This window comes from Perca flavescens, chromosome 24, assembly GCF_004354835.1.
Source record: "Perca flavescens isolate YP-PL-M2 chromosome 24, PFLA_1.0, whole genome shotgun sequence".
NCBI lineage: Eukaryota > Metazoa > Chordata > Actinopteri > Perciformes > Percidae > Perca > Perca flavescens.
In genome coordinates, this window is record NC_041354.1 from 15,369,522 (window position 1) to 15,391,872 (window position 22,351).

The window sequence follows — 22,351 nt, forward strand, 5'->3', positions numbered from 1 at the left end:
GTCCGTCGGACAGTCTGGCGAGGTCGGTGACTCGAGTCTGGTCAGTGTGTTCCGTGGCAGAGCCTTTTGGCTTTTTATTGTATTTTATTGTATTGTAGCTTTTGTATTTGTGTTCAAGCTTTTGTGTTTGTGTTGTGGCTTTTGTATTTGTGTTGAACCGTCTCGGCCACCGTATGATTTACTGTAATTGTGTTTGTCCATCCATCCATCCATCCATCTTCGTCCGCTTATCCGGTGTCGGGTCGCGGGGGGAGCAGCTCCAGCAGGGGACCCCAAACTTCCCTTTCCCGAGCAACATTAACCAGCTCCAACTGGGGGATCCCGAGGCGTTCCCAGGCCAGGTTGGAGATATAATCCCTCCACCTAGTCCTCCCTCCTCCCAGGGACGTGCCTGGAACACCTCCCTAGGGAGGCGCCCAGGGGCATCCTTACCAGATGCCCGAACCACCTCAACTGGCTCCTTTCGACGCAAAGGCAGCAGCGGCTCTCCGAGCTCCTCACGGATGACTGAGCTTCTCACCCTATCTCTAAGGGAGACGCCAGCCACCCTCCTGAGGAAACCCATTTCGCCGCTTGTACCCTGGATCTCGTTCTTTCGGTCATGACCCAGCCTTCATGACCATAGGTGAGGGTAGGAACGAAAACTGACCCTAGATCGAGAGCTTTGCCTTCTGGCTCAGCTCTCTTTTCGTCCTGGCACGGTGCGATAGATTGAATGCCCGCACCAGGGACCCCAAATCTCCATTGTCCCTTTCCAAACAAAACCCCAAGGTACTTGAACTCCTTCACTTGGGGTAGGACTCAACCTGGGGGCATCCCGATCGGTTTCCTGCTGAGAACCATGGCCTCCGAGGGTGCCCTCAGGTTGGAGATCCAGTAAAGGTCCCTGCCATCCCAAATCTGCAAAGAGCAAAAGCCCACAAACTGCAACCCCTCCCCACCCCGACTACCAAACAGGATTGGTGACAAAGCGCAGTTCCACCTGAAACCCACCAGGAACCCGGACACAGCTCTCACTTTGGTCATACAGAGAGATGGCCCTGATGGCCCTAGAGAGACCCTCACCCCATACTCCCGCAGCACCTCCCACAGTATCTCCCGGGGACCCGGTCATACGCCTTCTCCAAATCCACAAAACACATGTAGACCGGTTGGGCATACTCCCAGGCTCCCTCCAGGATCCTTGCCTGGTCCGTTGTTCCACGACCAGGACGGAATCCGCATTGTTCCTCCTCAACCCGAGGTTCGACTATCGGCCGAACCCTCCTTTCCAGCACCTTGGAGTAGACTTTACCAGGGAGGCTGAGAAGTGTGATACCCCTATAATTGGCACACACCCTCTGGTCCCCCCTTTTAAAAAGAGGAACCACCACCCCAGTCTGCCACTCCTTTGGCACCGTCCCAGACTTCCACGCAATGTTGAAGAGGCGTGTCAACCAGGACAGCCCCTCCACACCCAGAGCCTTGAGCATTTCTGGACGGATCTCATCAATCCCCGGGCTTTGCCACTGTGTAGTTGTTTGACTACATCAGTGACTTCCGCCTGGGAAATCGACGACAATCCCCTGTTATCCTCCAGCTCTGCCTCTAACATAGAGGGCGATTAGTCGGATTCAGGAGTTCCTCAAAGTGCTCCTTCCACCGCCCCTATTACCTCCTCAGTGGAGGTCAACAGTGTCCCATCCTTACTGTACACAGCTTGGATGGTTCCCCTCTTCCCCTCCTGAGGTGGCGAACAGTTTTCCAGAAACACTTTGGTGCCGACCGAAAGTCCTTCTCCATGTCTTCTCCAAACTTCTCCCACACCCGCTGCTTTGCCTCTTTCACGGCAGAGGCTGCAGCCCTTCGGGCCCCTCGGTACCCTGCAACCGCCTCCGGAGTCCTCCGAGATAACATATCCCGGAAGGACTCCTTCTTCAGTCGGACGGCTTCCCTGACCACTGGTGTCCACCACGGTGTTCGTGGGTTACCGCCCCTTGAGGCACCTAAGATCCTAAGACCACAGCTCCTCGCCGCAGCTTCAGCAATGGAAACTTTGAACATTGTCCACTGGGTTCAATGCCCCCAGCCTCCACAGGGATGCACGAAAAGCTCCGCCGGAGGTGTGAGTTGAAAGTCTGTCGGACAGGGGCCTCCTCCAGACGTTCCCAATTTACCCGCACTACACGCTTGGGCTTACCAGGTCTGTCCAGAGTCTTCCCCACCCCTGACCCCACTCACCACCAGATGGTGATCGGTTGACAGCTCTGCCCTCTCTTCACCCGAAAGTGTCCAAAACATACGGCCTCAGATCAGATGAAACGATTATGAAATCGATCATTGACCTTCGGCCTAGGGTGCTCTGGTACCAGGTACACTTATGAGCATCCCTATGTTCGAACATGGTGTTCGTTATAGACAATCCATGACTAGCACAGAAGTCCAACAACAAACAACGGGTGCGATGCCACATGGGTGGCAGTGAAGGTCAGGGGCCTCGACGGACCAGACCCGGGCGGCAGACGCTGGCTCTGGGGACGTGGAACGTCACCTCTCTGTGGGGGAAGGAGCCGGAACTGGTGCGGGAGGTGGAGCGCCACCGTTAGATCTGGTGGGGCTTACCTCACGCACAGTCTCGGTTCTGGAACCATACTCCTGGATAGGGGTTGGACTCTTTTCTTCTCCGGAGTTGCCCAGGGTGTGAGGCGCCGGGCGGGTGTGGGGATACTCACAAGCCCCCGGCTGAGCGCCGCTGTGTTGGAGTTTACCCCGGTGGACGAGAGGGTCGCCTCCCTACGCCTGCGGGTTGTGGGGGGGAAAACTCTGACTGTTGTCTGTGCATATGCACCAAACAGGAGTTCGGAGTATTCGGCCTTCTTGGAGACCTTGACTGGAGTCCTGCATGGGGCTCCAGTGGGGGACTCCATTGTTCTGCTGGGGGACTTCAACGCACACGTGGGCAATGATGGAGACACCTGGAGAGGCGTGATTGGGAGGAACGGCCTCCCTGATCTAAACCAGAGTGGTTGTTTGTTGTTGGTAATTGTGTTTGTGTTATATATATATATATATTAGGGTTGGACCCGAATATTCGAATATTCGTTCGGTGGGTTAGTATTCGATTTGAAAATTTGACATTCGAATATTTGTTTATTTATTTTCTGCATTTATCTCTCGTTCACACTCCAGTCCAGTTGGTGGCGGTAATGCACATTTAAGTTGGTTTGCCAACCGCCAATAAACTACGAGGAAGAAGAAGAAGAAGAAGAAGAAGAAGAAGAAGAAGAAGAAGAAGAAGAAGATACTAGCTGTTTCTCAATGTCAAGGAAGGATCCTTCGAAGCCAGAATTTGGAGGATGCTACGTCATCGACGTCCGTCGAAGGACCGTTCCGATGTCGAGGATCCTCCGAATCCCACCAAGGACTGAGTCCTTCGTTCGGAGAAATCCCCATAGACGGCAAAGGATGCATATGTGTATCCTTCGCGCTCCCATATCACCCACAATCCTTTGCGCGCGGCTTTGCCGGCTTGTTTAAAAAAATTAAATGGCGGACCTAAGCGGGAGTTGGAGCGGTATCGCTGACGGCAAAATAATCATTTAAATGTAAGTATCTTTAGTGTTTGCCGTACATGTGTCATCACCGTTAATGTTTTAAATCAATGTAAAGTTTAACGCTTTAATGCTGGTACGGATTGCTATAGTAATTAGGTAGATACAACCTAGCTAACGTTAAGCTAACTGAACCTATCATTAACATTAGGCTGTTAGCTAGCTAGCGGTCTTTCTTGCCATTTGTGTTTTTAAAGTTTAATGTCCGGTGGCATTTTCATCTCTTTTATATGTTGTTACTCTATATGCGTAACGTTAGCAGGGATTTATAAATGTGTGTGTTTACCAGTTGTAGCTGCAGGGTGGTAGGTAACGCTGCACCTTATTTACTTCACTATCAACATGAAGGCTAAAATGTATGAGTAACTTCCCATGTAAAAAGTATAACGTTTAATATAACGTTACGTTATAGCATTCATAATGGTAAACTTATTTTTCTTGTGTTTGCTGTCTTTTATCAGGGACAAACGGAGGCTGTCACTGAGGATGGGAAAGCAAAAGACAAGCAGGGGGACAGAGGCCAAAGAGAGATGAATAGCTAGATTATTTGCTAAAGCCTTTTAGAGATTGGCATTCTGAAAATAAATGCATTAAATTAACTGGTTTGTCTGTGTCATTACGTTTTTGGGTGTGTATATAATATAAACTGTTTTTCAATGTCTATTTCTAACTGAATCATTATATTCAGATGGTACCTTTTTCAATAACTTGTAAGATATAGAAGCTCGAAAAAGACATTAATTATCTTTTATTATAACATTTATTCAAACATTACTATATACTGTACAAAATATTCAACATGAAGCGACGACCAGACTCAGCTGCTGATGATGGTGGTTCCAGACTGCAGACAGAAGGAGAAAGCTTTAGGTTAGTCCAGTAGTTATACAACCTGTCCTGGTAAGATTAGGTTAGTCCAGTAGTTATACAACCTGTCCTGGTAAGATTAGAATTGTATCACAAATATATGTAAGCATACTGTAACATTATGGTACTTAATGTAACTGTAGTGGTCTCCATTATACTGTTGACCATTTAACACACTTACACCTAACTATCTTTACTGTGTTAGTGGGTGTTTATCAATGGTGTTATGACTTTTCATATGTTGGTTGTAGCCTTTTTGCTTGTGTGTCTATAGTACTATTTAACCTTTCTCACTTGCAGTTTACTGCATATTACTGCATATCATACTGCCTTTGGTAGGTCATTAGCTGGTAGTGTTTACCTTGTAGTTGCTGATCATATTTTGCACTGCATTTGTTTGAAAGCTAGAAGCTACTGGACAATGAGCTAATGTTACATGCAGTAAACTACAAGCTAATGTAAACAACTACTGTAAGCTTAATGTAATTAACATTAATTAATATAATTCTCCTTACCAGTTAAGTGTTATGACAACTACAAACATGAACTCCCACGAATTTTTAATTTTATTGATATGGGATAAATAAGAGAAAACGACCATTGCTTACATTAAAGCCTATTAGTGTCGGTAACGTTACCTACCTTGGCACGTTGCGGCAAAAATTGCCGACAGAATATTCTCCTCCTGCAAGCAGACTGACGCTGATTCACCTTCTCAACAAAAAAATTGAACATAACAGTTCCACATTCATTTCGCATTGACATTTCGTCCAGTGTTTTGAAATGCAGCGCAGAAGTGAAGGCGGCGAAACATTTTCAATGACGCAAGAACGCAATGACGTGCTCTTGCTAGCCTGTTCCAATGTACATGCTCTCCGAATGCTCAGGAGGAGTCTGGCCTAGCCTCTGAAGGATCCTTCCTTGGAAGGACTAGTCCTACCAAGGAAGGATCCTTGACATTGAGAAACGGCTACTGTCGGTACACTTAGAGCATTAGCAAGCTGGGCAGAGAAGCTAGTGGCGATAACAAGTGCTGAAATGGAAAACTTTTTCGCATTTTTCTGTTGTGATTCGGCCAGAAACTTCAACATTGTGAGGCGAAGAGATTGTTTTGGAATATAAAGCTTGGATATTACATTTCCTTGGACTCTTGGGGATTTATGAAAATCAAGTTTTGGTCCAAATACCACTTTGTTGCTGAAAGGACAACAAAAACAGGTATGCATGCACTCTCGGCTGCGCAGATTACGGCTGAATTGTTTTATTTTCTGTTACTTTGTAACAATTGTGTACATGGCTGTATATTTTGAAGATTTAATGCTTTAAAGTTATAAAAACGCTCATGAGTGGAAGTTTTATCAAGGTTACAGCGACGCCCCCAGTCACAAAGTGTCCCGTTGACGAGACGGTGATCCTCGAGAGGTTAAAAGTTTATTAATTCTGAACGCGTCTGACCTGTCCATCTATATTGCACCAAATACGACACTGCACTCCCTTGTGAAGTCGTTTGGATGAAAGGTTCTCAAAATAATCAAAATGCAAACAAACAGACACATAGAGATTCCTGCCTTTATGAGAGATAATAATATGTTCAGCCCCCTCTCTCCGAAGCTTCGAATATTCAATGCCCATTACTACCGAAACTTCGAAGCTTAAAAAATGGTATTCGGACCAGCCCTATATATATATATATATATATATATATATATATATATATATATATATATATATATATATATATATATACAAACACACCTTACTATACAAAAGCATTTCATAAAAGGTACAGAGTCCAAATACAGTAAATAAAAGTTGTTTATTGTCAACAGATTTACAAAAATTAAATCCATTTAATTATTCTTAATTGTGTAAATTATGACACAAAAGTCAGTGGCCTAAGAAATAACAATATTGGACACTATACAAAACCAAAACCACAGACAAGTAGAAAATACTACAGGGCACAACAAATAGTGTGCAACAGGCATCTACAACAAGGCCCCCAATGTGGACTTGCAATTTGTGCAGCAGGAGAGAGAATGGATTTAAAGGAATGAGGATAGCAATGGATATTTCGTTCGAGATTATGTGAAGAGGAATTATTACAACTGTATGCCAATATTTACTGGTGGAGCTAAAGATCCAAGGAGTGGACATGTAGGAACAGGAGTGTTCGTACCTGAGTCTCAGATTGATGTAGTCATAGTGCAATATAGGGAATGATAGAGTAAGTGTATGTACAGCAGGAAAAGTGTCCATGTGTTCAGACTCTACTGCATGCAGCTCTGAATATGAATTCAAAAGAAACAATAAGAGGTGATTGATTGTTGGCAATATGTACGATGATGCTGAGAATCCAGAGCATTGGGATTAATGCAGTTTTGTCGGGGGCGTGCTCGTCATGGTGCAGAGGGTAGTGAGAGAGCAGACGCGATTGCGAAGAGAGCGTTGGAATTAAAATGACGATGCAATAATAACAGTTTAATTTGGAAAAAGGTGAGGTCAGATCACTGATAAGAAAGGCAGCGAGGGATTTGTGGAAGCGGGACACAGATAACAAAGGGAGACACTACCACAGCATACAGAATTCAATAAAGGGGGGAGGGGGGGGGAGACTCTCAAAGGGATGTGCAGAAGAGAGGAAGTGGTTCATTCCAGATGAACATTTGGACATAGTGGATTCAAATCAACTCTTTATTTAATTGCAACGTGCATATCAGATAAAAGTGATTTTTGTAATGTTCCTGACAATGTTGAGGATTGAAGTCATTATGAGGTGTGGTCAGTATAACTCCGAGAGGAATATCTTACATGATAAGATATGAGCTAGGACAGGGATGGAACTTTGACAGCATGTTAGGGAGGAGTGAGAAAATGTGGGAATGCTAAAGCTACACGATGAGATTGTAAAAATATAGTATTTGTTTGAGTTTTCGCTCTTTATTGCTTATATAACTCTGAAGTATGGAAAGCCCTGATGTTACACACACTCCGGTACAGTGGGTGGCGGTATGCACCTATTGGTTTGGGATCCGCCATTAAATCAGAGAAGAAGAAGAAGAAGAAGAAGAAGAAGAAGACGACCGTTCATATTTTTACCGACCTAAACACCGGAGCAGGCAGCGGAGAGAAACCGTTAGCTGAAGCCAAACAACGGCAGTAAAACCCCCGAGGAGTTAGTTTGTTACTGTGAGATGGACCGACGCCGGAAACCGAAGCTGCGAGGAGAAGGTCTGTTTTCTTTCTGCTGCCGTGCTAATGAGGCTAAGCTAACGTTCGCTAAACCGTTCACAGGCTATTAGCCGTAGCTAGCTCCTGAAAGCTAATGTGTTTTTATAGGAGGATTTGTTAAGTATTTATCTGTTTATAGGTTTATTAGTGGCCGAAGCAGCTGTGAACGGGTTGTAGTTAAAGTGGCCTGCTGTTCCAGGACTAGCTAATTAACTTAACACCTGTTGTATGAAAGTGCAGCTTACGAACTCCTGCCATTGCAACCAGCGTTTGCGCGACGCGCCCGTTGTGAACTCCGCGTTGTGTTCTGGCGTCGAAAGGCGAAGCAGGAGACCGTGTTTGGATTGTGTTTACTTTGTGGAAGCTGGGCCGTCAACAGAACGAGGAGGACGTTAGCTGCGTGCGGTAAATCCGCTATGTTTAGCACCCTTAGCAAGGGCCCTGGCTTGCTAGCATTAGCCTTACATCTGAAGACAGAACTCGTTAAAAGCTTCGAATGGCGAATTATACAACATCTTTATAATTCACAGAGGACAAGTCGGATAGAACGGAGTACAGTAGTTTGGTCACGTTGAAATTACAATTAATAACTTTTACAAGCTTTTATCAACGGAGCGTGACAAATCAATAACCTCTCAGATAGCAAAAAAATCATGCGGCCTAGCTAGTGCCTTCGTGTGTTCTGGGCCACATCTGTAAATCGGACTATTATAGGGTTTAGGCAATTGTCCTTTAGCACAACGGGCCAATAGACGTTTTTCACGGCAGACATGTTGACATATCATAGTAGGAAAAGCCCAGGTGTATCAAAAGCATTACTGACTGCTGCATTCCACTTAGGAGAGGCCCTGGTATTGTGCATTCTGACTCACTGAAATAGCTTACTGGGACACTTGATGGAATTGAGCCATCGTTAAGGTTTATCAATTTCAGCTGTGTTTTCCTACTATGACAAGTCAAAATGTCTGCTGTGGAAAAGGTCCATACCGGTGCAGATCCGGTTGTCACATCTGGACCGGCACTGGGCCACTTCCAAAACCTATAAGGAGTAATTTGTAGTCATTTGGCCCAAAGGTGGGCCATCTCTGGATAAGTTCCGAACTGGATCCGGCCCGTGATTGTTACAATTTTGCAGTGTTTGAGGAAGTAGGCTTAGCTATTCAGATGATTTTAAGTAAAAGTACTTTTACCACCCTGTAAAAAGACTTTGTTACATGTGAAAGGCCTGCATTGAAAATGTTACTTAAGTAAAAGTATTTAATCAGGAAAATGACTTAAAGTATTGAAAGTGAAAGTACTCAATGCAGATAAAAAGCCTTTCATCTAATAAACTGGAAATTATCCAAACCGTTCCTTCTGTCAACTAAGTGTTTAATCGGTAATCATTTCAGCTGGACTTGTAGGCCTATATATTGTTGGGTATTTAAAAAAAAATTACATTTGTATTAACGTCATGTGCTTTGTGTGCACAAATCTTAATTTTTAAAGTAACTAGTGACTAAAGCTGTCAGATAAATGTAGTGTCGTTTAAAAAGTACAATATTTCTATTTGAAATGTAGCGGATGGAAGTAGAAAGTGGCATGAAAAGAAAAGGCTTGAGTGCCCTGAAAGTTGGCAACAGCCCATACTGTACAGTTCTGTCTGTAACAACTGTTGGAAAAGGAAAGTGCTCTCAAATATCAGTGGTGGATGGCTGATGCCTTCATTTCTGCAAAGGATAAGAGAATGGTTGATTACTCTTTAGTAAAGGCTATCAAAAATTACATAAAAATCAACAGAGTCTAGTAATATCAAAAGGGCACAGGGTGAATACAAGACGTTATGAAAAAATATCCAGAACATTAAGGCTTGTAGACCCGTTCAAGTATCCATCAATCCATCCATCTTCGTCCGCTTATCCGGTATCGGGTCGCGGGGGGAGCAGCTCCAGCAGGGGACCCCAAAATTCCCTTTCCCGAGCAACATTAACCAGCTCCGACTGGGGGATCCTGAGGCGTTCCCAGGCCAGGTTGGAGATATAATCCCTCCACCTAGTCCTGGGTCTTCCCCGAGGCCTCCTCCCAGCTGGACTACCTGGAACACCTCCCTAGGGAGGCGCCCAGGGGGCATCCTTACCAGATGCCCGAACCACCTCAACTGGCTCCTTTCGACGCGAAGGAGCAGCGGCTCTACTCCGAGCTCCTCACGGATGACTGAGCTTCTCACCCTATCTCTAAGGGAGACGCCAGCCACCCTCCTGAGGAAACCCATTTCGGTTCAAGCGGCCCGTTCAAGTAGAAACACAAAATACAAATACAGTAGTATGAACTTCAGTGTGAGCGTAATATATCCCCTTCAACATAATTTAAATAAGATGGGAACTAGCGGTCCAATCTAAAATATGTCTAACAAATCAAATGCAGACGATGGGGGGTAGTCCGTTTAGGCTGTGGCGGGGTTTGCTGCAGGGGGAATGCTTAAAAAAAAAAAAGCTGTTTTTGTAACAATCAAGTAACAAAAACTGAGGACACGCTGTTGGATGCTGTCCTCCTTTCCTACTGTAATGCCTAACGAATCCATCTCTTTCTCTCCCTGACCCTGTCTTTCGCTGATTGAAGTCTGAAAATATTGTAAACAAATTAATAACATAACTAATACCACTGGTCGGACTGTTGAGCTCTGTTTCAGACTGATGCCTCCGGTTCAGGCTGGTCCTCATCCTCAACACGTGCCTTTTTCAGTCGCGGAAAATACTTTTCAATACTTATCTGGATTGAAGCAGCAAACATTCAGTGTAAGAGTAAAAAATGACATAACATTATTTATGATAGGTTTATTTGATTCACAGCTATTGTATAGTGTTTTGACCTCGACAACCCAACTGCATTTTACCGCAATCTTGCGACTAGTTAACTTTCTAAAGCGGGCACAATCGATTGTTTGCTAAGAGTCGGGTCGGTATTGGGATTGTGTAAAGGTGTTCACGAGATAGATACCAACCTTTTGTCAACTTGTGAATTTCGCCAGCCGTCTTCTCTCCTTTATGGAGACAGACGCTGTGTCGATAGTGTTTTAACCCTCCAACATCGCCTTACAGGCAGCTAACCATCACTTAACAACTTAAACCCTGAATGTCATTAATGTTTTTTTGATATTTGACTTTATTTCCCAAAAAATTAAACCTAACAGGCAAAACGTTATGTATGGCTGCAGCCTGGAGCTTCCCGTGTCATGGCTTCTCCTTTCACGCCGCCCCCACCTCGAAAACTTCGGTTTTCGGGTCAGTAACAGCCGTAGGCTACAAGCGAGAGAGTGGTGGATATGACGAGGACTGTGTGTCGTCGTTGTTCAGCAGTTGTTGGGTGTGTGAGTGGAAATACATCTAACATGCTAACGCATATCCAACGCCATCACCCAGATGTGCCAATCACTGGAACGAGACACAAAAAACTCCTCCCTACAGTGCTTAACCAGCCTTTAGATACAAATAGTTAAAGTTAAATTAAAGGGAGTAGAGCTTGGATGTTAAACAAGAGCTTATTCATTATTTCACCTACTACTGTTAAAAAAAGCAAATACAGGCTACTCTTTTTGCACTTCTGTTTACTTTAAGTTTTTATTTTTGTATCTGGCTTCAGGTTGAACTAAAAATTTCTTTTACTTGAACAGTGCAGTGTTAAACAGTTTTAATACATATAGATTTGAACCTTATTGAAATTTGTTTTTGTAGATTGTTAATAATTGAGCAATGGGAAAATCATCACTAATTGAAAAATTAATTAATTAAGTTTACTTTTTCAAATATGTTTTTATTCAGCATGTTAATATGCACACAGTGAATGTGAACAACCGCATACGTTAACCTGGATATAATATGCTCTTTTGTTTTGTAGAACATATAAAGAACAGTAGTACCAACTGAAAGTAAAACGCGTAAATAAAAAAATGTAAACAATGTAAGAAATACACTCATCATGCCCCCCTCCCCCACCCTACCCTTCTATCAGTTCTACTTCAGTGTTGTTACAGGGAGAATGCTACTTCGTAGGTTACAAGAGTGAGAGGTGACCATACCTTGTCAGACTATGAAAGTTTTGCCATAAGAGTGTACCTAATTCTTTCTAAATGTAGTGTTTTCATAAGATCAGTGAGCCACATCTTAGTGGGAACATCTTTCTTTTTCCAGTGCGTGAGAAGCATCTTTGCGGTGATGAGACTATAGGACAGGAAACATAGCTGGGTGTTGCTTAATTTTCTTAAATATTTTGATTTGCAGTGGTTCTGGTTGTAGTGGAATTTTTAGTTTGTCAAATATTTATTTGAAAATATTGATCCAACATGCCAAATTCTGGAGTAGTGTGTCATCAGCTGAGAGGCATCTGACACAAGTAGGGGAAATTTCGGGGACCATTTTGTGCATCCTCTCCTTAGAGTAATGAAGACGGTGTAGAATTTTGAATTGGATTAAGCAGTGCCTTACCTTTTTTTAATTAGAGCATCGATGGATGTGCTCCAGGCTCTCCTCCCACAAAGTGTCTGAGAACTCAATACCCATTTCTTCCTGACATTTTAGGCCTTTATTTGTATAGCACAGCTGAAGATGTGAAGGGAGAGAGGGGGAACAACATGCAGCAAAGGGCCGTAGGTAGGCGTAGAACCCGCGGCCGCTGCGTCGAGGAGTAAACATCTATATATGGGCACACACTCTACCAGGTGAGCTACCCAGGCAACCGCCCTTTTGTTTTTAACGGAGTGGCATCAACTGACCTCATATTGTGAGGTCTCCTATCATAGACTCTTATATGCAAATACCTAAAGAAGTTGCTTCCTGGTAGTTTGTATTTACTTTGTACCTGCGTAAAAGAAGCAAAGGTCGCCTCGCCGTATGTATGGACCCCCGCCTTTTTCCAACTTTAAAGTGTTATCCTAATTTGCTGGTGCAAAAATGGGGTTTCTGACAATAGATCATAGAATATGGGATTCAGATTAAAATGTGATTTTAATTTGTTTCCAAATGCACAAGGTATTGTGAACTACTAAATTGCAATTAAACAATGATTTTACAATGGTGTATTGTTATAGAAGAATGGCACCAATAGAGTGAGGATGACATACCTCCTTTTCCATCTCAAGCCAGATTGGTGAGGTCGCTGTGCCATCTAGCCAGTATGTTATTATAATATATAATATGACAAAAACATTTGACAGTGCCAAGTACCTTCCCTTCCAGATTTGCAAAGGTGTGTCTTGCCTATTCTCTGTGCTTTGAAGTCCCACAAAAATGAGACTATGATTGAGTCTAATTTTTTAAAAGAAGGATTTGACAACAAACGGGAATAACCTGAAATGGGTACGGATAATTGGGGCAAAAAGATCATTTGAGGGCATTGATTTAGCGTAGTAGTGATATTGGAAGGGTCTTCCAAAACTGTATACTAAACTGTAATTTAGATACTAATTGAGGATAATTTGCCTCGAATAGAGCGGTGTGGCACTTTGTGATCTGAACTCGTAAGCAGATATGCTGGCTATTAGCTCGCCAATTTATCCTATATCCAGAGACTGTCCACACACTCCCCACGCACACGCCGGCCCTGCTATTTGAGCGACACAGTGATTTATGCAGATTGTGTAGAGTTGTTATAGAGGAGCTTCACCATTGAAATAATTTTTTTCCTGAATTTAAACCTTTTCAAAATTTCAAACCGTTAGGGCCAATCAACTTGGTCAAATGCCTTTTCTGTGACAGAATGGCCATGTTTTTCTCGTCTGTTAGTAGAGCACAAGGTGTTGTCTTCTGAGATTGAAAAAAGAATTCCTGTCCATTATGAAGCCAGTCTGGTCTGAATGCACTAGTTCAGGGGTCTTCAATGTTTTTTAAGCCAAGGACCCCTTAACTGAAAGAGAGACAATTCCTCGAATAACTCGAATAATTCGATTACAAAAAATCCTTGAAGCAAAATTCTTTGCCTCGAAGCTTCGTTAAATCAATGTAATTAAGGTTGTACGGCTCACTGTGTTTCCGCACGGAGGATTATTTCTAGCGCACAAGAGGTTGGCGCTTCTGCATACACAAGCATAGACAGTATATAAACACAAGACTGACGGCCCAGATTACAAATGAAGGAAGACGAAAATAGCGAGGGTCTAAGAGAAGAGACGGGCGAGAGAAAACAACAGAAAGTTTGGGATCATTTTAAGCTGCAAACATGCAGCTACATCATCTCTGTAACAAACCTCCAGTGTACTCACAATATTCCACGGAGCGAACCCGACACAAGGTAACAAACGTCTGCTGCTCTCATCCACCGCACTGTTTTACATAAATAGCCAACAGCATGCTACTCTGCAAATAGCCATGTTTTACCAACGAGCTAAAACGAAAGCTGTCGGTTTGTAGTCTGTTTATTAGTTTGCTACCAATCTTTGGAAACTTAGCTTCTGCCGGAGACAAACCGGTTCCTCCCCCCAGCATGGCCACTTAATATGCACGTGAATGACGTCATCGTGCCGGTGATGTTTGCATTCTTTATTCTTTTTCCTCACTGTATATTAGGCTTTTGAAAATGTGTCCCCCAGAACAGTGTAGTTGAATAGCCCTGCTGTAAGCTTTGTACTGTCACATTTACCCTCTGGTCAGTGAATAGCTATTTTGCATATTCAGTGCAAAGAGCCAGAGGCAAGAAGGGGAAGGGGGTGAGAAATATTAACATTCGGGGTCTTTTTTAAGGGTCTTGGAATTTGGCAATAAAAAATGTTGCTTTTTCTAAAAAAAGGAATCTTGTCTTTTGCATATATACAAACGACAGGTTTCCTTTTTTTTAGTAAACGGCAATAATAAATATTTATTATTACTGTTTACTAAGTATTTCTTACTAAATATTTCTTATCCGATTACTCAATTAATCAATGGAATAATTGGTAGATTACTCAATTACTAAAATAATCGATAGCTGCAGCCCTAGTCTAGACCACACTATAATTTACAAAGACCCAACAATTCCAGTAATTCCCAGCAAGAGCAAGCATTTAGTGCGACAGTGGCGAGGAAAAACTCCTTTTAGGAAGAAACATTGGGTGGAGAGAAAAACTTCCTTTTTTAGGGAGAAACCTCGGACAGACCCAGTCTCTTGGTAGGCGGTGTCTATTGGTGCCGGTTGGGGGTGTGATGAACAATGGCAATAAAGACACTGGAACATTGACCAGAAATAGTAGTTGTAGCAGGGTGGTGGTGGTGCAGTGGATATGACAAATGCCTTTGGTGTGGGAGACCCAGGTTTGAATCCCACTGCGATACATCAACCAATGTGTCCAGAGGTGTGTGACCTCTGACATATATAGCAATTGTAAGTCGCTTTGGATAAAAGTGTCCGCTAAATGACATGTAATATATTGTAGTGGTTCATGGCATAGCAGGGCACTGCAGAGCGTCCCTCTACTTTGATTATATTATTGATTTATATGGTAGATTAATATGACGACTATGAAGAGAAGGAGAGAAGAGAAGGGGTGCTGTGTCTGTAGATATATACCCCTCCCGGTCGAGGCGAATGCTGCAACTCCTCACTCCCTAACTATAAGCTTAACTCCTCACTCCCTAACTATAAGCTTTATCAAAGATGATAGTTTTAAGTTTAGTTTTAAATGCGGTGACGTTGTCTCCCGAACACAGACAAACAGGAGAGGAGCCTGATAGCTGAAGGCTCTGGCTCCCAGTGGCAATATATTGGGACGGGACTCTCCGGGGCTCAGCCCCGGCACATAAGCCTGCATATTTGTCCAGATGTGCCTGCTTACGGTCTAAAACATTTTTAAATCATATTTCTGACAATAAATGAGAGATTTTTTAAATGGCATGTCTATTTTGTCTTGGCGGAGCAGAGATGAGAACAATCAGAACATGGCAACAACCCGCGCCGAACTGCAGACAATTTACAACTAGGGGTCAACTACATAACTGCGAAGTGTCTACGTCGGTAGGATTAGCAGATAAAATGCCTTCTCCTAAATCTAAAAACCCTGTTGGCAGCGGTGGAAGCCCGGTGCTCGGACGCTCCAACGGCTGCTACGAGTTCAGGTCGCTGACCAAGCCGTTGAACCGGTTCTCACTGTTGCATCTGGTTCCGAGCCGTCCACAGCATCAGAGAGCCCCACTCAGTGCTGTGTGTGTGTGTGTGTGTGTGTGTTAGTAAAGAAGAGAGTTTGTGTGAGCTGGACCTGGTCACCACAGTCCCAAATCTTCTCAGCTGTTGCGTTTCATATGCTGCACTGTCTCTTAATGTGGCACATTATATCATTACTGTGTGGCAATGTCTGAAGTTCTACCATCAACTCTGTAACATTTCTTTGTGGAAAAAATGCCTTGGTTACCTTGTTTCAAGCCATTCTAGTTTGGTATAGAAAGCCTACAGGAAGACTCAGCTCGACTCCTGCCAGTTCTCATTAATATTCAACAAGCTAAGCTGTTTGATTCTGATTGGCTAACAGCTAGGCAATGAGAGCCTGGCTGTCAGAATCCTTTACTCAGCCCAACTGGGTGAGCTAATGAATAGTAATGAGCTCAATATTATGTCCGACCGACCAGCTTTTGTAATTGGCCTGATTTCTCTGCTTATTTCTTTTCAGTGGCTAGAGCTGACAGAGGAGGCAGCAGTTCATTTTTACATTCACAACATAACACAAATGCATATGGACCTAACGGACTTCAAAAAATGCAAGTAAAAGTGGTTTTGTATGGCAGGGCACATTTTAAGTTTGGCACATTGTATGGATCACTTCAATAACAAGGTAATACAATGTGTATCATCAAGTGATGACTGATTAACGTAATGTAAATGATAAATGCCCTAATACCTGTTGATACTACAACAATGCAAAGTATAGGCTCTTAACCTTGCAGTTTTGCACATATCATGTAAGACTCGATTTTTCCATTTCTTTGCACAGAACTCTCCAGAAAGTCACATTTAATAGTTTATTTTTCAAAAATATTTCCTGGACCCCCTTAGGGAGAGCCTTTAGAGACTCTAGGAACCACAAGTAACTCTGCATTCTCGGAAGGCAGTGCTCTAGTGGGACAATAAGGTACTATGATCTAGGGGTGGTACGGTTCATGAAAAAACATCCGAACCGCTCGGTTCGCTAGTTTCGGTTCGGAGCGTGTGTCCGTCGCACGGTTCGTCAGTACACTGTTAATGTGCACTAACGACTTACTGCCGTAGTGCCACTTTCGACACCTATGTTAAAACACTTAGCCCACTGGAAATGACGAGCGGGATGAGAAATAAAACAATAGATAGAACTGCCACTGTGTGCATGTATTGTGCAACATGCATTCAATATGGTGATTTTAGCTATATATCATATGCTGAAGTATATTCTGGAGTGTTAAAGATTAAAAGAAAAAATAAGAACCGTACAGAACCGAAAACCGTGACCCTAAAACCGTGATGTGAACCGAACCGTGGGTTTTGTGAACCGTACCACCCGTACTATGACCTCTTCAAGATATGGTGGTACTTGACCATTTAGAGCTTAGTAGGTCAGGAGAAGGATTTTAAATTAAATCCTGGATTTTACAGGAAGCCAATGCAGAGAAGCTAATACAGGAGAAATATGATCTCTTTTCTTAGTTCTTGTCAGAACATGCGCTGCAGCATTGTGGATCAGCTGGAGAGTCTTAAGGGACTTATTTGGGCAACTTGATAGTTAAGGAATTACAGTAGTCCAGCCTGGAGATAACTTAATGCATGGACTAGTTTTTCAGCATCGTTTTGAGACAGGATGTACCTAAATTTTGCAATTTTACGAAGATGAAAAAAGGCTGTTCTTGAGGTTTGTTTTAATTGGGCATTGAAGGATATATCCTGATCAAAAATAACTCCTAGATTTCTGACAGTAGTGCTGGAGGCCAGGGCAGTACCATCCAGAGTAACTATATCTTTGGATAATAAGATCCGGAGGGGTTTAGGGCCCAGCACAATAACTTCATAGTTGTAGCATCTAGAAGGAGAATAGAATTGGTCCAAGCACTGAGCCTTGTGGAACGCCATGGCTAACTTTAGCGTACCTCGAGGATTTATCGTTAACATTAACAAATTGAGATCGCTCAGAGAAATAGGACTTGAAACAGCTTAGTGCGACTTTACGTAATAACAATAACAGGCTGTTGAAAAAGTCAACCCTCCACAACCATGGAGCCCTGTCATCATATATGGTATCCCGGTTTCGCCATGGCTGGGGCTTTGACTTTCCTGCTTGCTTGCCGCCGTTTCTAGTTTGTAAACCTACCGTGCTCTACTGCATTCAACCATGTAACCATCAATTTTATCTCATACGCTACATTCATCTTTTTTTAAATAAATAAAACATGATTGTTCATTGTTCTAATAAAACAAAGGTATGAAACTCACTGGCTATTTCCACATAATTGAAATTGTGCAGAGGGATTATTTCCACTGGTCATTCTGAACGCAAACAATTAGAATTGTCGGTCGCTCATAATTTATTTAGGGTCAAAAGACCAGTATAAATAATTAGGGATGCACCGAATTCAGATTTTTGGGGTTCGGCCGAATACCGAATTAGGGCTTTGACTCCGAACTTCGTTATTCGAATATTTAAAAAAATAATGATATTTGAACGAATATTAGGCAGCCCTCAATATTCGAACCTGTTATGGGCATTAATTTTTGTAAATGTGTTTGTTTGTAAACGTTTTCAATTCCAATTCCAAGGTTTTTTCATGCATTTCAAAACCTAACTACACGTTGCGGCGACTGACGTCTCTCGGCCGTGGCTTGGTAGCACTGCATTCCCTCCTAATTGTCAAAGAAGGCTGGCTTGCCCTGGGCCAGGCCAGTTCAGTGCCGCTGTCTCTCCTACCTACACCGGCCCCGGCACCCTGTCCCTTCTATCCTTTCTACCTACCTGCGCGCAGTGCTGCTGCACATGAGGAGAGAGCACAGAGGGGTGGGCGGGGTTGCTCCTCAGTCACAGAACAGAAGAGAGAGGTGACTGTTTTGGCGGCCACAGGAGAGAAATACCTTGCGTACTCGATGGACAATACTGGCGACTTTTTTATTTTTAGTGGGAAAGATAGATCCCTCCCGTCTGTTACCGTTCTAAACCGACAGTTTAACTGTTTTTATTTATTACTTTTTGTTTCACTTTGAATGAATGTCTTTTATTGACTTCAATATTTATATTTATTTCATTTAGCATGTTATCATGGTTCAAAACAGTTTTTTATTTTTATAATAAAGTTCAGCACTGTTTTACTTGGAGTGTCATGTTTGTTTTTATTCAGTATGAATTCTAAATATTATCGGCCGATTAATTGGTTATCGGCAAATATGGCCCAACCTAGCTATCGGTAAAATCCCCTCTCGGTCAACCTCTATTAATGGCTATTTGTTTGTGTTTCAGCTATACCTTCAGATGTCCAGAAAGTGATTGTTGGTGAAGAACATCAGCAGGAGTGGAGCTCCAGTCTGGACCAGGAGGACACAAAACCCCCACACATTAACGAGGAACAGGAGGAACTCCGGATTAGTCATGACAAAGAGCAGCTTCAAGGGCCCGAGGAGGCAGATATCACTAAGTTCTTTGTTCCAATGAAGAGTGAAGATGAAGAAGAGAACTCTCGGTTCTCACAACTTCATCAAAGACAAACTGAACAGATGAAAACAGAATCTGAGGACAGTGGAGGATCAGAACCAGCCAGGAACTCAGATCCAGATACACATTTACATCCAGCTATTGATGACAAGACTGGAGACTCTTGTGAATCTAAGACTTATGACAGTAATGACTGTAAGGAAACCAGAGAACCCCAGTCAGGTTTAAAGTCTCTGAATAATGTTGAAGTCCCTGTCAGTGATCTGAGATGTAGTACTGGTGAGCAAAGTGGACATCTGAAGAGACAAATGAGATCTCATACAGGAAAGAAACCATTTAGCTGCTCAGTGTGTAAGAAAGCGTTTACAGTGAGTGGAAGTTTACAAACACACATGAGAATCCACACAGGAGAGAAACCGTTTAGCTGCTCAGTCTGTAAGATGGCTTTTACAGTGAGTGGACATTTACATAGACACATGAGAATCCACACAGGAGAGAAGCCATTTAGCTGCTCCTTCTGTAACAAAGCTTTTATACAGGGTGACAATTTACAGAAACACATGAGAGTCCACACAGGAGAAAAACCATTTAGCTGCTCCATCTGTAAGAAAGCTTTTACACAGAGTGGAAATTTACAGAAACACATGAAAATACACACAGGAGAAAAACCATTTAGCTGCTCCGTCTGTAAGAAAGCATTTGCAGCGAGTGGATGTTTACATAGACACATGAGAATCCACACAGGAGAAAAACCATTTAGCTGCTCCGTCTGTAAAAAAGCTTTTGCAGTAAGTGGAAGTTTACAGAAACACATGAGAATCCACACAGGAGAGAAGCCATTTAGCTGCTCCGTCTGTAAGAAAGCTTTCACTGAGAGTGGACATTTACAGACGCACATGAGAACCCACACAGGAGAGAAACCATTTAGTTGCTCAGTCTGTAAGAAAGCTTTTACAGAGAGTGGACATTTACAGAATCACATGAGAATCCACACAGGAGAAAAACCATTTAGCTGCTCAGTCTGTAAGAAAGCTTTTACAGAGAGTGGAAGTTTACAGAAACACATGAGAATCCACACAGGAGAGAAACCATTTAGTTGCTCCGTCTGTAAAAAAGCTTTTACGGAGCGTGGAAGTTTACGGATACACACGAGAATCCACACAGGAGAAAAACGATTTAGTTGCTCAGTCTGTAAGAAAGCTTACACAGACAGTGGAAGTTTACGTAAACACATGAGAACCCTAACGCATGTTAGAAACCATTTAGCTGTGTGAAGTGGTCGTCTGAAAGGAGCAGAGAATCTTGCTCTAACAAGTAAACACTGACAAATGAATGAAATTTCTAAAAGTTATATGAGATGTCATACTCTGGGGGGTCCTTTTTAAAAGTCTAAAATCCAAACGCTACAACGTTAGACTTTAAAATGTCTTAAGTATGATTTTGATATGTCGTAAAACCTAATTGGATTATAAAGGTAACGTGACTGTTGATATACATGGAACTCCAAATATTAACACAATTTTCTAACTTTAATTAGACTTGTTTGTAGGTAACAGCCACCCAACTCAGTCTCCCTTAAGGCCCAGACACACCGACCAGACAGCCGACCCTCGGCAGAAAAGGCAGTAGGGACTGATTAGTCTCCCCGAGTTGGTCAAAAAAGTGCCTCGGAACACACCAAAGCGACGAGACGTAATACATCTCCTTAACAGCAGGCGGCGCTAATCTGTGTTGTCGCCCCAAAAATGAAAACCGGCAGCTGATTGGACGAACGCGTCAAGTGGGTCTGGTTTCTGCGGAAATTCAAAGACAGACCTGCATGGCGGCTTATTCAGAATATGATTTCATATTGTACTAAAATAGTCCACCGAAATGCGTTTCTGAAAACATTTTAAGCGAGAAATAGGCCATGCAGTTGCTGAATCTGTCTTCATTTCAGCTCGACAAAGGTCAGTTTAAAAGTTTTTTGTCAGATTTTGAGAGACTCTAGTCATTCCGCTCCCCGATTACGGGTTAGCACTCTACCAATCGGATGGGTCATTTTAGTCCGACTGCCGGCAGTGCCCACCCCGCCGATTGTACATGTCAAATCGGCCAAAATGAAGGCTGGCGGCCCCTCCGAGGGACGACGGCACGGAATGCACCGAACAGACTCGAGTCACTGACCTCGCCAGACTGTCCGACGGCCGATTATCGGCTCGTTGTGTCTGGACCTTTAAGTGTGAAGTGCTGTGATATCACCAACCCTTATAAAAGTACCAACTGCTATTGTTCTTGACTCTTCCTCTACTTTAGAATGAGCAACAACTCTACTGCATCTCTCAGCAGGGGGTCCAGATCAGCTCAAGTAGCCCAACACAGAAATTCTTTTTCTATTTCTTTTGCCTGGTTAGAACCGCAAGTCTCCCAGCCTGGTTTTCCCAAAACAATGGAACTGCCGCACTAACAAAGGATTTATTTCTGTAGTAACGTACATGTATTGAATTTGATTTCATCCAACTTTTATTGTTTACATTTTTCTTGTGGTGCGTATGATGGGCTTATGGTGTTGTCATTCATACATGTTTTTTTTTTTGTGTCTATAGTTTATTGACTATTTTGTTACTATTCTGTTGAATGACCTGGAATATTGGAGTTAGTTAGTTATCTGTTCTTCCGTTGTGACGAAAAGAGAGCTGAGCCAGAAGGCAAAGCTCTCGATCTACCGGTCAGTTTTCGTTCCTACCCTCACCTATGGTCATGAAGGCTGGGTCATGACCGAAAAACGAGATCCAGGGTACAAGCGGCGAAATGGGTTTCCTCAGGAGGGTGGCTGGCGTCTCCCTTAGAGATGGGTGAGAAGCTCAGTCATCCGTGAGGAGCTCGGATGTTTTGGTTTCTGGTAAGGATGCCCCTGGGCGCCTCCCTTTTCCAGGCACGTCCAGCTGGGAGGAGGCCTCGGGAAGACCCAGGACTAGGTGGAGGATTATATCTCCAACCTGGCCTGGGAAATCCCCAGTCGGAGCTGGTTAATGTTGCCGGGAAAGGGAAGTTTGGGGTCCCCTGCTGGAGTTGCTCCCCAGAC

The 22,351-nt window shown here is 43.3% G+C and overlaps 3 protein-coding genes and 1 long non-coding RNA gene across 5 annotated transcripts in view; 3 read left to right on the forward strand and 1 right to left on the reverse strand.

The window, feature by feature from the left end:
* LOC114550677 (zinc finger protein 2 homolog) overlaps positions 1 to 22,351 on the reverse strand; it is a 393,410-nt gene that overhangs the window by 100,604 nt on the left and 270,455 nt on the right. The window lies entirely within an intron of this gene.
* The window catches only part of LOC114550698 (coagulation factor XIII A chain), a 144,070-nt gene that overhangs the window by 57,755 nt on the left and 63,964 nt on the right, over positions 1 to 22,351 (forward strand). The window lies entirely within an intron of this gene.
* Positions 3,304 to 4,189, forward strand: LOC114550740 (uncharacterized). Its single transcript, XR_003691726.1, has 2 exons — positions 3,304 to 3,584; positions 4,052 to 4,189. It is a non-coding gene; the product is annotated as an uncharacterized LOC114550740 (long non-coding RNA).
* LOC114550711 (zinc finger protein 501-like) lies at positions 5,652 to 20,934 on the forward strand. Of its 2 annotated transcripts, none has more exons than XM_028571493.1 (2): positions 5,652 to 5,675; positions 19,096 to 20,934. In XM_028571493.1, the coding sequence occupies exon 2, from the start codon at positions 19,284 to 19,286 to the stop codon at positions 20,559 to 20,561; it is 1,278 nt and encodes a 425-aa protein (XP_028427294.1). In that variant the 5' UTR covers positions 5,652 to 5,675; positions 19,096 to 19,283; the 3' UTR covers positions 20,562 to 20,934. The 2 variants fall into 2 exon arrangements, with proteins under 2 accessions (XP_028427294.1, XP_028427293.1); XM_028571492.1 differs by lacking the exon at positions 5,652 to 5,675 and adding an exon at positions 7,534 to 7,688.

Coding starts and splice junctions, on each gene's coding strand:
- LOC114550711 (XM_028571492.1), top strand. CDS start 7,652: ATGGACCGACGCCGGAAACCGAAGCTGCGAGGAGAAG. Junction 7,689..19,095: donor ACCGAAGCTGCGAGGAGAAG/GTCTGTTTTCTT, acceptor TTTGTGTTTCAG/CTATACCTTCAGATGTCCAG.